The 15,367-nt window shown below is 40.5% G+C and overlaps 1 protein-coding gene across 2 annotated transcripts in view; it reads left to right on the top strand.

The window, feature by feature from the left end:
• Nucleotides 1–15,367, top strand: part of IPMK (inositol polyphosphate multikinase) — a 38,632-nt gene that overhangs the window by 7,468 nt on the left and 15,797 nt on the right. The window contains exon 3 of one of the 2 annotated variants that reach the window (XM_014893204.2): nt 10,016–10,112. The exons of the other annotated variant lie outside the window; for it this stretch is intronic. Within the exon in view, the coding sequence (XP_014748690.2) occupies nt 10,016–10,112 (97 nt within the window). The remainder of the gene's footprint in view (nt 1–10,015; nt 10,113–15,367) is intronic. 2 annotated transcript variants of the gene reach the window in all.

Here is a 15,367-nt window from a genome sequence, read left to right as displayed (position 1 = left end):
GAAAATGCAGACTTTTCAATTAGAGCGACTAAATTGGTAAAAGGCAGTGTGAGCTTATGATAGGCTGCCTATGCCAGCATGCTAAGAAATCCACAGAAGTGGCCTGATCCTCAGTGTGTTTTGAGATTTGGCTTCAGCCTGATTTATGCCAGGGCTCATTTATCCATGCTGAAATGCTCTGATTTAGTTCAGCAGTGTTGATAGAATGAGGAAACCTATCAGCACTCCTACTGGTGATCTGTTGCACTAGGTGAGTTGAAAAATGTGAGTATGGCATCCTTTGAAAAAGTTAGTACAGCCACTGTATGAGGTAACCTGCTGGTTAGCTGGGTGTGGAGCTCCTGTCTCAGCCATGCCAGGCTGTCCTCCAGAGCATATGCTAGCATAACTCTGTCTTTGCATTTCAGAGCTCTCCAGCACAGGGATTTCCTTTGTCATGTCAAGAATGTAGCATTGCAGAAACTGTTGTCCTATAGGAGAGGGAGGATGCTGGAATGTCAAGCCTTAAATAGGGCAGCTGCTTTTGCGGGCACTAAAAGAGAGATTGGGCTGCAAGGAGGGGACACTGTCCGTCTCAGGTGAAACCTCATCTGCAGAGCTACCTACAGCTCTGGGATCCCTGCACTGGAAGGACATGGACCTCTTTGAGTGAGTCTAGAGGAAGCCTCCTCTGGTGAGGTGATGAGAGGGCTGGAACACCTCTGCTATGAGGAAAGGCTGGGAGAATTGGGATTTTTCAGCCTGAAGGAGAAAAGGCTCTGGAGAGAGCTTAGAGCCCTTCCAGTTCCTAAAAGGGCTTCAAGAGAGTCTGGAGAGGGACTTTGGACAAGGGCCTTGAGGGACAGGACAAGGGGGAACGGCTCCCCACTGCCAGAGGGTACGGTTAGATGAGCTATTGGGAGGAAATTCTTCCCTGTGGGAGTTGTGAGACCCTAGCACAGATTGTCCAGAGAAGCTGGGGCTGCCCCATCCTTGGAAGTATTCAAGGCCAGGTTGGACAGGACTTGGAGCAACTGGGATAGTGGAAGGTCTCCCTGCCCATGAGGAGAATGGAGCAAGATGGTCTTTAAGGTCCCTTCCAACCCAAACCGTTCTATGACTCTATGAAAACTGAGGAAGAGAAAATTTATAGTTGTTGTCTTTGTGACTGTGCACAAAGATAGGTTTCCTGCAAGTTGTGTGTTAAGCATGAAGAGATGGAGTGTTTCTTAATGTTCAGTAGAACACGAGAAGGTTGATGAAATGTTCTGAAATGGCTACGCTTTTCACTTCTGATCTTGGCTTTCACTCAGGGCGGTTATAAACATCTTGGTTACTGTGTGTAACTTTTCTGAGCGCGGCCTACTGAAGTTTAAAGTTTGCTGCTGGAGCAGCTGATAAACTGGGATTTTATGCTTAACAGATCAATAAATGTTCCTGTAGACTTTTATTTGTATTGCCCTTCAGTTTTCCTGTGGTGACTGTATAACACTTGGGGGACTGTATAACACTTGTCTAGTACACTTTCCCTCCTCCTGCTGCCTGCTGAAAACTGACCTGAGAAAGCTCCTGCAGCATGAGCAACTTCCAGTGGATACCTTTTTCTTTTTCTTTGTTTGCTGTATATTAGAATTGTCATAGCTGGTTCTAGTGGTGTTGCCATGTCATGACTCCAAATAATATAGCTGCAATGGTATAAGGTTTCCAAGGCTATTGTAATGGAAGTCGTACTCAAATCCTCAGTTCTGTCCCAGGTGCAAGGGTGATTTTTGGGGAGTTGGGTTGAAGAGGTGGGCAAGGTTCTTCCAGTCCCAGCTCAGCTCCAGTAACCTCCTACTTCTGGCCAATGCTTGTGAACCAAGGGAGATGATAACCCGCACACAGCATTGTGAAAAGGTAATTCAGCTAATCACTTGACTCTTCTGGTTAACAAATGTTCTACCCGTGCCCAGTTAGTGATGGCTCTGTTAACTGCTGTAACAGTAGTCCAAGTTCAGGGTTTGAGTCCTGCTGACATGGAATCTGAATGCAAGGAAGTTATTACCAGTGGAGATAGAAGAAAATGTTTTTCACTCTTCTTATGCATCCTGAAAACAAAGCCAGGATATAAGAGACACAAATAGTTGTGACACGTAAAAGAGATGTACAATGGTTAGGTGAGAGTTAGGCACTTGAAACCTAGGAAGGAATGGTTTTGTGGTTGCCTACACAATTGTTCTGAAGCTTCCTTGGATGCATTGAAATGCAGCTTCCATAGGGCAATGACCTGTGTTTGTTTTGCTTTCCCTCAAGAACTCACTATCTTATTTTACAGCTTGATATAAGGCAGAATGGATATTGTTTGTGCAACTTTTGCTGTCTCTTTTTTAACAGTCTGTCTTTGAGTTTGTAACCAGAGGATAATGTGTTAGTGAAACACAGTTAGGTTAATATTTCTGAAGCCACAGTTCTTTGTGCTTCCAGAGAAGAAATGTTCAGGAATTGTGCCCATTTGGACCATTAACAGTAATCTTCTCCTTACTCTTTTTATTTTTTTTTGTTCTCAATAACCTGCTGCAGCTCCTGGGCTATGTCTTTTCATTCCTGCTTGATGCTTGCTTTTTTCCTTACTAATTTTAATTAGTATTCTAGCAGCTTCAGGCAGTGCAGAAGACTTGTGGTGATTTCTCCCCCTTTTCGTGGCATAAAATGAAGCCAACAGTCTGAAAGATGGGTTTTGGCCTGAATTTGCACACATTTGCAAGAACTGACTCATAAGGTTCAGCTCCCTTTAAGCCTATATAGCATAAATCATGATAAGGCAGCCTGTGTTCCATAAACTGTTCTCTGCTACTGACAGGAAAGGTAGGGGACTGGGGAGGCAAAGTATGTCTTGTTTCAGGATAAGTTATCATATTTTGTAAGCTCAGTTAAGTGCTTTTGTACTCTTGATTTAGATGATTATCCTTGGCTGAAAAAGGAGTGGATGATGGCCATTGTGCTGCTGTTTTGTACTAAAATATCCTTATCCTGTGATCACGTCTCTGGCTGAGATTTTGATTTTCAGTCTTGTATGGACAAAAGTACAGGATGCCTGGTTTTCTTAACATCTTATTTTGGAGATGCAATGCCTTGCCCTTGCCTTTCATTACTACTGTACTTGGAGCTGTAGCTCAAAAGGATCTTTGGCTGTACCTCATTCTGGTACGTCTGGATCTGCCGCATTGACAGCAGAGATACTGGTACTGAAGTGTACAAATTACCTCTTGACAAACATAGTGAGCATGTTCTGATGCAGTTCATTCCTGCCCTCGGCATTATTCCTCTGCTGAGGAATTGTCTAGAAGGGATCCTGTTTTGCTGGGGAAATGAGCAAACCAGCATGTGAAGTTGTCTCTAAACCATGAGCCTGGGTATATGTAAAGAAGGGCACATAGTAATTCTTAACTAATGAGAAGAAAATGTCTTTTTGACAAAGTTGTGAAATATTGACACTGCTGGTATTCAGATCTTTTTTTCACATGAGGAGTTGTCTAAGAGACATGAAGAATCTGCTGAGTTCCTGCTACGGTTCTATAAATTCCTTCTTTGTACTTCACTATTAAATTACTGGACAGTAGGACTTGGAAAATATGGCAGATTTTTGTGGTTCTTGCACTCTGCAGCAAAAACAAGTTTGGAAGAAACACACCACACACTAGAAAGTTAACCTAAAGGGTCTGGTGAGTGTTTCCCATGCTCTTTGAGGATTGTGTATCACAGAATAAACTACAGGCCGTTTTAATATATCTAAGAAACCCTTTTAAAAGGGAGACAGTAAAAGGCCGTTATTGCAATTTAATGCAATTGTGGGACTACTGGGTGGAGTTAAGAACAGACTGAGTAGTCGATATTCTATGCAAATAAGCAGGAAAAAAAACCCCGGTTCTCTCAGCAGCCTGATTTTGAGGAAGATTCCTTACCAAGAGTAGATCTGATTGAAAATCAAGTGAAAATGCATAGTTATAAAGTGCACAGTATGTTAAATTGAATTAAGACCTAGCAAAGTGCTCCTGTTCTGGAGGGTTGTGCAAACTAAATAAATCTAAATACTGTTTAGATTTCAGGTATGAATGCTTCAGAATATGGATCAACTTATTAATTTGTGTTGGTGTTATACAGAAAATACTTTGTTCATTGTAAGTTCATTTAAAAATAAGATATGGTTGGTGAGCTGACAGAATGAGATTGAGGAAAGTGTAGGTTGCCTACTTGAAAGAAAAACAAAATAAATTCAGTCTCCAAAAAGAATTCTAGTTTCCAGATTAAGAAAACTCAAACAGCCTTGTAATATGAGAATATTGTTGCTGATGCCATACTTGAGGGAAGGGATACCATCCTGGGGACCTTGACAGGCTTGAGAAGTAGGCCAATAGAAACCTCATGGAGCTCAACAAAGAGAAGTACAGGGTTCTGCCCCTGGGTCAGGGTAATCCCAGGCACTGACAACTTGGATGGAAAAGGGATTGAGAGCAGCCCTGGAAGAAGGACTTGGGGATGATGGTTGTTGAAAAACTCGCCATGAACTAGCAGTGAGTGCTCCCAGGTCAGAAAGCCAATGGAATCCTAGATTGCATCCAAGGGAGAGTGGCCAGCAGGTTGAGGGAGGGAATTCTCCCCCTCTACTCTGCTCTCTCCTTACCTGGAGTGCTGCACACAATTCTGGTGTCCCCAACATAAGAAGGACATGGAACTGTTGGATCAGGTCCAGAGAAGGCTATGAAGTTGCTCAGGGGACTGGAACACCTTCCGTGTGAAGACAGGTTGAGAGAGCTGGGGCTGTTCAGATTGTAGACGATAAGGTTGTGTGGAGATCTCACAGCACCTTCCAGTATCTCAAGAGGCCTCAAGGTAACTGGAGACACACTCTGCATCAAGAACAGGTTGCCCAGGGAGGTTGTGGCTTTCCCACACCTGACAGTGTTCAAGGACAGGTTGGACAATGCCTTGAGCATCCTGATCTGGAGGAAGGTGTCCCTGCCTATGGCAGGGGGTTTGGGACTGCATCATCTTTGAGTTCTTTCCAACTCTTAACATCCTTTGATTCTGCAATTCTGTAAAGGGCAGCTAAAATGGAATGCCTTGGCCTGGCACATGGACTGTGAGCCAGTTTAAGGTGCTCAGGATGCTGTGGGACCAGGTGTATGCTGTCACTGCTGCTGAGGAGGGCATGGAAATGTGTGTAGGACTGTGGTAGTGCTGTCTCTGAGTGACTGAACCTACCATCAGTCTGCCCCATCATGATAGTTGCTGTAGTACATTCCTTCTGTGGGCTCCCGCAGCATGGACAGCTTCCAGTGGATACTTTTTTTCCCCTCCTATTTGCTGTACATCAGAATTGTCATAACTGGTTCTAGTAGTGTTGCCATGTCATGGCTCCAAATAACAACTGCCTCTTGCAGTCTTAGGAAGAAGCCATATGTCTGTCAGGATTTGGATCCCATTTCTGTCTCTTTGAAATGTAAAATTAAATTTTGCTTATTGAAGTGTAGCTCTTGTTCTCTCCCACTCCTCTGTGTAAATATCCAGCTGGGATCTGATTGCTTTCTGAGAAAGAAAAAAGGGTAAGGCTAAATGTTCTCAGAAAGTGGATAGTCATACTAGCCACTTTTCCCTTTTGTTGTATTGTTCTACCATTCCACTTTCAGTAATTTCAGTGATAATTTAAGCTTGAATAGTTGGAGCTGCTTAAAAAAATTATTCTTGGAGCAGAGAGTTTGTATTAAAACACTCTGGCTGCTGGCTTTGCCTAACTCGCTTTTGGGTCTGCGAGCTTGGATGTGGTGATGATTTCTGACCAGCTCTGTGTCTTCCCTCAAAATCCCAAGCAATATTTCATGTTGCAGCACATAGTAATTGCAGTAACAGAGCGGCCTTTTGATACAGTAGTTATGAAGATAGATGAGAAAACTGGTTGTACTGTACTTTTGCTAGGGAGTAGTATTTGACCTTCTGCCTTGAAATTCACTGTATTTCCCTGTGCCTGCTGGTAGCTTGAGTTTTGCAATGGGCAACTTCAGATCAGCATCTCTGCAGCTTTGTTGAGTGTGTTGTCAAAGAAGGGAAAAATAAGAATGTGAGAAATGTTTAGTGTGTTAAAATTGAAAGTTCTTTACCAGATGACCAATAGTAGTATGTCTTAAACCATTTTTTTAGTTTGTTTTCTTTATTTTGGCCTCTAGTGGAGAGTACCTAATGTGAATTCTGCTCTAATTTGCTGTACATGCATGTTGACATAACTGAACTGAATTCTGATTAAATTATGGAGTAGAGACCTTGATTTGCAATTTGCCGTGTATTTTTTGACCATTCAAGTCTCATAATGTATTTAAGAGGCTGCTTAATAGGTATTTGTGAGGGTAACAACCCCTACATTCTCCTGAGTATTTCTAAGAATTGTATTTGACTTCAGAGTGCTCTCAAGTTCCTTGAAGACTCCAGCTCTTATGCAGTTGAAGCCGAACATAATACCTGACTGTGCTAGTGAGTTGTGAACATGGGAGAGGCTGAAGGGCAAGAGAAAGCTCAGTTCTAAGGAAAGAGATTGGTGATGAAACATGATCTCTGATTTTACAACAAAGAAGACTCTTATATGTCCACTACCCTCCTCCATGCTCAGCAAGGTGACTTGCAGAAATTATAGGGAAGTGTGAGTAGAGTAAGCAACTTAAACTTGGTTTGTTGTTAATCTTTAGTTGCCCAGGAATCTTGTGGAACAAAAGATTAGATGGGAGTTTGCTGTCCTATGAACCCTTTTTTACTTGGGGTGGGGTATGGCCAAATGCCTGCTTATGTTTCTCAAAATCCTTTACTGCCTTGCCTCTGTAGTAAGTTGTTATTGGAAAGAAAGAAGGACTGGAGGATCTATCTATACCTAACTTATTTTTAACGGTTTTGGAGTAACTTACTGCATATGCTGCTTATGTACTAGTATTTGTTTAGAGCTATAGTATTTGTTTAGTGTTGCTGCTGGTGGTTGTGCCTGACCACAGCCTTTTGGGTAGTTCTCTTGGCTGCTGACGATTTGAAGTTCTACTACACCCTCAAAATGGGTTAGTGTTTGCTTTGTCTCTTCTAAAAATGTTTCCACGCCTGGAGTTTCAAATCTTGCTAGGGTCAAGCCTAAATTGGACTATGTAAAATGTGAAAGTGGATGAAATAAGACCTGCTGGTTTTTTGGCATTATTAGAGTTTCACTTGTTGATACACATGAGCAAATAAGTGTCTCTTTGTGAGATTTTTGAGGCTTATTTTCACAGCCTTCATTTTTTGGAAGGTAAGATGATCAACTCCTTACTATGTATTTGGTTTTTTTTCCTGACTTTTTTGGCTTTGTCAAAAGTGTGTACCATCTTTACTTGAAAATCCATTTATGTGATCAGATTGTGGGAATAGATCCTTATTTGTTTTAAACACTCTGTATGTATGTATTTCAGTGAAAATGATTGCAATCTCTTTAATGTGGCTGTATATTAGATGGTAAATTAAGGAATTTGGTATAACAGCGTTTAGTGGAACAATACTCACAAATATTTAACTTCTGAAGTTATTGTGGTATGAAATTTTGAATATAAGCAGAGCTGGCTCAATGCCAATCATTTTTGTGGAAACAGGTTCTGTGGACACAACTCAAACCATGATGGTACCACTTAAAAAAAAAAAAAAAGCCAGGGCTGTATGAATTGTAGAACCAAGCAGGTATGAATTGTTAAAATCACAGCTGCTGTTTCAACCTCAGTGTTTTGACCCTTGCACTTGCCTGGTGTAACTGGCTGATGTAAGAGTCCGGAGGGGAATGCAGTGTGTGCTCAGGTAATTAAAGTCTGTGATATCATACATACCCAATGGAAGAGGGAGTTAAGGTTGCCCTAGCATCTTTAAATCTTGCATTTGCTAATTTAAGTGCATGACTTAGCTGTATTAAGTGCTAAAAAAAGGTCTCAAATCGCACAGTAGTGAATTCCCTGCCTAATGTTGGCAGCTGGCTGTGTACCCTGAGACTGAAGGCTGTAGTGCTGCTGCCTTTAGAGACAGTTTATGATAGCTGGCAACAAAGAAAGGTGATGCTTCAGACTGACATTTAAAGTTTCCTAGTCAAATAGCTTTAAAATACATGTTCTTTTAAATTTACTCTTGAATGTATTTTAGAAGGCTCTCTATAGATTACTTTTCTGTCAAAGTGGTAATTAGACATACAATTATGTGTCATCCTCATTGGTCAGGCCAGCTTGTCAAACCATGACATGTGAAGAGAGATCAGTGCCCTGTGATGTGACACTGTGACTTAAAAGATACACACCCAGCAATTTCACTATACTTAAGATATCAAAAGTAGTGGCAGAGGGTGTGGTGTTGGGTGTACCCTAGAGTTTTGCAATACACCGCGCACAGCTGTGTGGTTTGAGCTTTCAGGATTCTGTCCCTTCTCTTAGGATCTTTTAAATGGGGCCTATACCATCAGTTGGTTAAAGGAATGTGTCAAATTCAATACCTTAGCATACAGTCAGCATGGGTGTATCATGCTCTTGATAACTGCCCACTAAGAGTGAGGGTGTCAGAACTGTGGCTGGTGCAAGCCCTGCATTAGCTGTGGAGGATTCCTTCTGTTAGAAGCATGCTGGTGATTTAAGTTTACTTAGTTTGAGATTTTTGCAGTGAGGCCTAAATTTAGGACAAACTCACATTTACTAATTTTAACACTGCTGCTGCGTGAGGCACTGTCTGGAGTTACTGACACTGGTGAGAATAGCCAAGGCTTGCCTCGATGCTCTAAAATCGCATCTACACTTCAGATCTATTTCTTTTTTTCTCCCTAGCTGTATTAACATAACAACACTACAGGCATATATTTTGCATTACCTTCCCTTTGTAGTTGCTATTGCCAGGTATCCCCCACTGTAGTTAAATGTGGTCTGGCACAATCAGCTGAGCCATGTCTGCAGAGCTGTTAACACCTGACATTTTTTTTACCTTGCTGCCAGCTTTGCAGTGGGCTTTGGCTGTACTGCAGTGACAGCAGAACCGAGCTTGCCTCAGTCACTGTGCAGCATCCATGGGTATTGCTGTGTGGCCATGGTATGGCTGAGGGGAAGGACACCACTCTAATGGCAGCACAACTGGGAGATCTCTATGGGGAGTGGGATGAGATGGTTCCTAAATGTAATAACAATCATTGTAACCTGACTGGTGTGGATATAGATCATTCGGTCTACAAAGTGTGTGGAAGCGTGGTGTAGGCAATCCCCTATGTCTGGAACTACATCTTTGGTGGGATGAGGGGAATCTGGGCAAGGGAATGGTTTTGAAACCCTCTTAGCAATGCTGCAAACTGGTAACAGTTATGCAATTCCGTAACAGATAGTATCCAAAGCAAAGAGTTGTTCCTTCAGGAATATAAGCCTGCTGCTATTTCCAAACACTGTTTTTGCTACAGAAGTTGAAAAAAGTGTTGAAAGTGTTAAAGCAAATGAAAAGAAATACATTTGAATTGCACATAGTCTGTGGGATGTAGCTACAAGCATGAATTGTCTTGGAGAAGATGAGAAAATGCTGTCTAGTCTGAGCTTCTGTACTTTACCGGATATAAAAGATTTGTATATATAATATGATGCAGTAATCCTATACAGTCTGGAATGCAAATGTGAGATCACATTTTTCAATAGCTAGGCTTTGAAGTTAACCATTACAGTTTAGATTTTTATTCATGTTAAGCCATAAGTTGTGCTTAGGGTTGATGCATTCTTGCCACTTTAAAATTTGAAAGAAAGGATGCTACTCATTTATGTTGGACTGTGATAATTATCATCTTCATTCTGTATATTTTTAAAATATAAGGTAAGTATATTAGACTTAAGGAAAAAACGTCTGTAAGAAAGTACAATTACAGGACAATTGGAAGTTGGAAGTTTGGAAGCCCCAGCCGGCTACCAAATACCACGCAGTTACTTGTTCACTCCCTCACCAGTAAAAATGGATGTTTAAAATAATGGTCTCTCCAACCCTCCCTATTTTATTTCAGGTCTATGACTCTGACTGTTGTGACAGCATTCTTCTGGAGCTGCGGGAATATCTGCCAAAATACTTTGGTGTCTGGTCACCACCTACTGCACCAAATGGTACTGTTCTAATTTTATCTCTTAATCCAAACCTCCTGGAAACATTTCCTGAAAACTAGTTTTTGGCAGTTGTGAGCTCCTTAGGGTTTTATTGGACTTGTTTTGGAACCCACTGACATTCCATCTAATAATTTGTTCCAGTTTTCAGTCTTGTGGCTGGATTAGGTCTTTAGAGTCTTCCTCTCAGGAAAGATGGGGTGTGGCTGTTTGTGCAGCAAAGGTTTCCTGAGTAGCTGTGCCTGATGCACCTTGCCCCAGAGCTTCTACTCTGGGTGGGGTCGTGGTCAAGGAGTGAGCTGGTTGAATGGTTATATCCAGCCAGGCAATCAAGGCAAGAAGCCTTGTGGGTGTGGAAGAAAGGAAAGATGCATACTCTGGGGCTGAGGGAGCATTCAAACTAGAATCTGCTGCTGTTTCTCCAGAGATTGGATCCCATCACTGTACCTAACCACCCAAAGCACTTATTTCATCAGGTACCATGGTGGGGAGTTCCACTTGCCATCCTCTGTTACTTGTTTGAATAAAGATCTAGCGTCTTAAAATTTCTGTTTGTATAACATTAAGAGTCAGGAAGAAAAGGGTATTTTGGTATAACAATTGGAAGATTGTCGCTTCAAGAGAAAATAGATATTGTTGTATTAGAAACTATTTTTTCTTCTGGGGACTTTCCTAATTTACACTGGGGAAATGGAGCTTCTGGAACACACAGAAACAAAGGGATGCTGTGGAGTCTTTTTGAATACGTGGGCACCAAACGAGATGTCATGCTCCTTTAAAATAACTTTGTCTTCTTCTGCTTATGCTGTCACTTGATAGACTTGTTTTCCAAAGAAGTAGTAAGACAGTATCCAAAGATATGGTGTAATATCTACAGGAAAAAAATGAAAGGAAGATTTTGGTAGTACCAGCAGTTTCTTAGCTCAGATTTACCTTCATGCTTTCCTGTTTGGCACTAACTCAAATAGCTCTACAAGAGTTACCTTTTTCCGTCCCTCACAATTTAATGTGTCACAGAGTTCACTTAATGTTCCCTCTCAATTGCAAATAATTTTTTCTGTTTGCAGTATGATCTTAAGATGTGAAAATATGTGGTCTAACCAAGAGACACATTACACATTCGACACATTACACATTCGACACATTACTCATTTGCTTTGGGGATTCAAAAACACTGTGCACCATGGGGCTGGATTTTGGAAGGTTGCTGCCAGTCATTCAGACATAGACAGTAGGAATAACTGTTTAAAGGAGGAGAAACTTTTAATTTTGTTTGTTTTGCTTCTTGAAAAGGCTGTGCTCTATCATGGGTCCTCTTCATACAAAGCTGTGGCAACAGTTCAGCCAAAACACTGCACTGCCAACTCCATTATCTGTAGTATTAATGAGCTTTGTATAGTCTTGATAGGCATCAAAGATGCTGGAGATGATCGAGCTTAACAGAGTGTATGTGTATCTTGTTCTTAAATGTAGATTGAAGATATATTTGTAGGTTTGTTGCAGTCTTGACATTGGAAGCCTGACCTTTCCCTTGGCAATCACTGCTCTGCAGGCTCTGGGATCACAGCTCCGTATAACCCAGTAGTAGTGAATCCAGTAATTTCCTATCACTACTTAATTGGTGATAGGTGACTTCTACAAAAAACAAAACTTAGTCCACTCTCAACTTGATTTGTGACCATCTCCATGAATTTCCATGTGACAGGTAAGCAGAAACTGCAGTTTGTAAGGTGAAGAACATAATTTATTTCCTTAGAAAAATATTTAGGGAGAAGCATCAGCATTCTATACTAAAAAAATAGGTGAGTAGACGAAATTGCTAGCTGACAGGGGTGAAATGTGTGAAGTGTAAATGAGAATATAGGAAATGTGACAGAAAAGATGGACTCCCAGTATCAATACAGTTTGTAAAATAACTTCCGTTCCACTGAAATCACATACCCAGTACTACTGCAAAGGAAATGGACGTAGAGGTGGGATGCTGTTTTCCTAAGCTCATCTAAAGTGGGTTGGATTTGAAATTTAAATTCACTGGCATTGTGGGTATTTGGAGTTTATTCACAAAGCGGTGGAAAAGTTGTTAAAAAGATGTAGAGGCCATCTGCTGCTGAGTTTTCTGAGTGTGGCTGCCTAGTTGTTGCCTGTACTTTTTAAAGTAACCTCACTGTTGCTCATTTCATACTGTTATCTAATTTTGTTGCCTAACCTGAGAACAGGATAGATACACCTAACCTATATAAGCTTCAAACCTTTCTTTTCTTCCTTTGTTGCTGTGGGCAGTTGAGGCTCTTCTGTGCTTATTCCTATGTTTTGAGAGATGTCTCCTAAGTTATGAAGAGGAATCAGATGCCTCAAGTGATTTTCTCTTCTGTCTTCAGTGAGGACTGTATGCACTGGCATGTCTGTGCTGAAGTCTGCAGTGGTTCATGCCATGGATACTTCCTGAATTTAGGTGGACTTTTGGTTTTTCTCCTTTGGGACTGTAAAAAATATGTAAATAATATGTCAAGCCACACCTCCCTGCCATCCTGTAAATAGAAAAGGGCAGGGCAAGTCTCTGATGAATGATTTATTTAAATTCTTGAAATGTATGATCAAGACTATCTAGCAATGCAAATTTTAATATAAAAGTCTTTATTAATTACTCTCTCCATGGGAGTTGCTAATTTAATCTAGTTTTAGATGGCAAATGCATAATTTCCTGAATCACACTGGATTAGCAGGGCACTACATAATAATTTTAAAAGTCTGAATTGCTTGAAAAACCTGCAGGTTTCTGTTTAACCAAGGGAAGAGTGCACCAGTTACCTGGGCTGAGGTGCAGACTCACTAATGCCCTTGAGAAGGACACTTATGGTCAAAGCTTCAGAGACTTGCAGTAACAGACTTGAAAATGGAGAACAGTTGATTCCTATCTGAGGCTTAACTTTGTTTGTCTTAGTCTCAGTGCTTGGAGGTATCACAGGGGTAACTGCTGGAAGTGAAGGTTATTATGTATGTACCAATATTGTGGGTTTAGTAGCTGTTTCATTAAACTATTGAATACAGTGCAAATAAGCATCAAACAGTGCCAATAAAAATTGAGTGTAAACTATTGATCAATTTGTTTGAAGCAATAATGAGAAAAAGTAACTTGGAATGGTGCTTTATCTGTGTGGCATTGCTCTCCCAACAACTCCAGACAGCTTTGTGAGAAGAGAGAGGTGTATTAATAACAGGCCTGATTCTGAGCTAGTGATTAGCTAACAAGAAAGATTTAATTCCAAGAAATGTGAGAAAGATGAAAAATTTCTGGATAATTTATAGGCTTTGCCAAATAATTAGTGTTTCCCAGGATTGGCGTTATCTACAAAGGTAATGTAATGCTTAATTAAAAAAAATAGTTATTGTTACATTTTTAGGAGGTTGGTAAGATAGTCTAGTTTAAGAAATCTCAAGCAGGACAGGGAACAACGAAGTGACAGATATTTAGGACTTTTAAGAATTTGGGAGGAGCTGAATATTGGTGCTGTATGGTTAAAAAGCTGGAATTAGACAGGTGCAATAGAGACAACAGAGACCCATGGGTACCTATGGAAATAGATGTTTTATACTACTTATTTTAGATCTGATTAAAACATTGCATCTAAACAATTTGTATTACTTTTTTATTTATAACAGTTTGATTCTGGAGTGCTCACAGCATGCTCCAAAGCATGTTGGAAATTGGTGGTGAAGGACTGCAGTTCTTTTCTGAGATTTTTTTGCATTTACTGTCTTTCCTCACTTCCCATGTAAACTTGTGGCTCTTTGCTTTTGAGAGCTATGTACTGAAAACCTTGAACTTTATTTAGTTATTTTCTGCATTGTTTTAGAGTGATGACACAGATCTGTTGATTTGCAGTGATTTCTGTAACATGCAAAAAGAGTCAGAAGGATGACACTTTGACTTTTACAATTTTTGGCTTAATAAGAGATAGTTAACAGATTTTATGGACTTCCCCAGGTATTGGTAGTGGTTTCTCGATGTCCTACAAAAGCTGTGCTAATATCTGACTGTATTAGACCTCTGTATAACAACTTTGACAACTAAAAGTAGCACCTGTAGTTGAGTTGATACAGAGTATGCTCCCTGGTAGGGAAAGTATTTGTCCTGCTTCTCCTTTGGGGATATTCAGTGAGCAAATATCAAGTATGTTGGCTGCCTAGGGCTTCTCAAAGTTAACTGTGAATTATTTTAACTTGGGTTTATTCCTGCAGTTGTAGTTAGTGGGTGAGCTAGCCTATAACAAAACTCTTTTTGCTGTAGCTAGATTGATCCTGTAGCCCAAAAGACATTGAAAGCTGGTGAAGTGAGTTAGTGGAAGAGTAGTTTTGTTTTTTTGGTTTTTTTTGATTAGTGTATTGGTTTGGCATGTTTTCCTGAAAATGGCTACATTTACAAGATGCCTAGTTTCATTCATACAGAAAGCGGGCGTCTAAATAGGATTAAATCAAACCTGTTTAAGTTAATACATTCATACTTTGTGAGAAATTAGGACATTTGATCATGATAGTGTGAAAACTGAAGCTCTCAGTAGGACTTGAAGTAGTAAAAGTCCCTTTCATTTCTTTTCTGTAAGAAAGTGTTTATATCTAAGTGTAAATAAAATGTTGCTTGTTCATTTTATCTTGATTCAGACTGGTTTGTTATCTGTCTATAAAGATTTCAAACAAGGCACTTTGTTTCTCTTTTTAAACTTGAACTAGTTTTGCTTTCTCTCACAATCCCATTTTAGATCATGCTGCAGGAATGGGGTATAATACACATTTTTTTTGTATTTGGACTGCAATAAAGCCAAAGAAATCCATCTAAGGAATAAGCTGTACTGGAAAGAAAACCAGATTTGAAGTTTGTGCCTGGTGACAGGTGGATTTACAAAGAACATATAAAGAATGAGACTGGTGTTGAGGCTGTGTGTTGCCTTGATTATGCCATGTCCTGGCAAGGACTGGAGTTGGATACGGGTGTCTCTCAAGCAGAGTTGTCTGGGACTTGGGCGGGTACTGAAGTCCATATCCTTGTTGTGTTCTGATAGAGAGTGTGGGGGTCATGCTGGTAATGATCATTTTAGTCAGGTTTTAGGTACTCCTTTAAATCTTGAGGCACTCCAAAGTACTTTTGGGGTTTCTTGGTCCAGCCACCCTCCCAAAAGAACTGTTAGAAATGGATGAAAGCAGCTTAGGCTTTCAAGAGCCTTTTCTCCAAAAAGTGTGCAGTGAGAAATGAGTGCAGATGG

Source organism: Sturnus vulgaris, chromosome 8 (genome assembly GCF_052056855.1).
Source record: "Sturnus vulgaris isolate bStuVul1 chromosome 8, bStuVul1.hap1, whole genome shotgun sequence".
In the NCBI taxonomy this organism is placed as follows: Eukaryota; Metazoa; Chordata; class Aves; order Passeriformes; family Sturnidae; genus Sturnus; species Sturnus vulgaris.
Note: the sequence above shows the minus strand (reverse complement) of the source record. Positions and strands in the feature narration are given on the sequence as shown.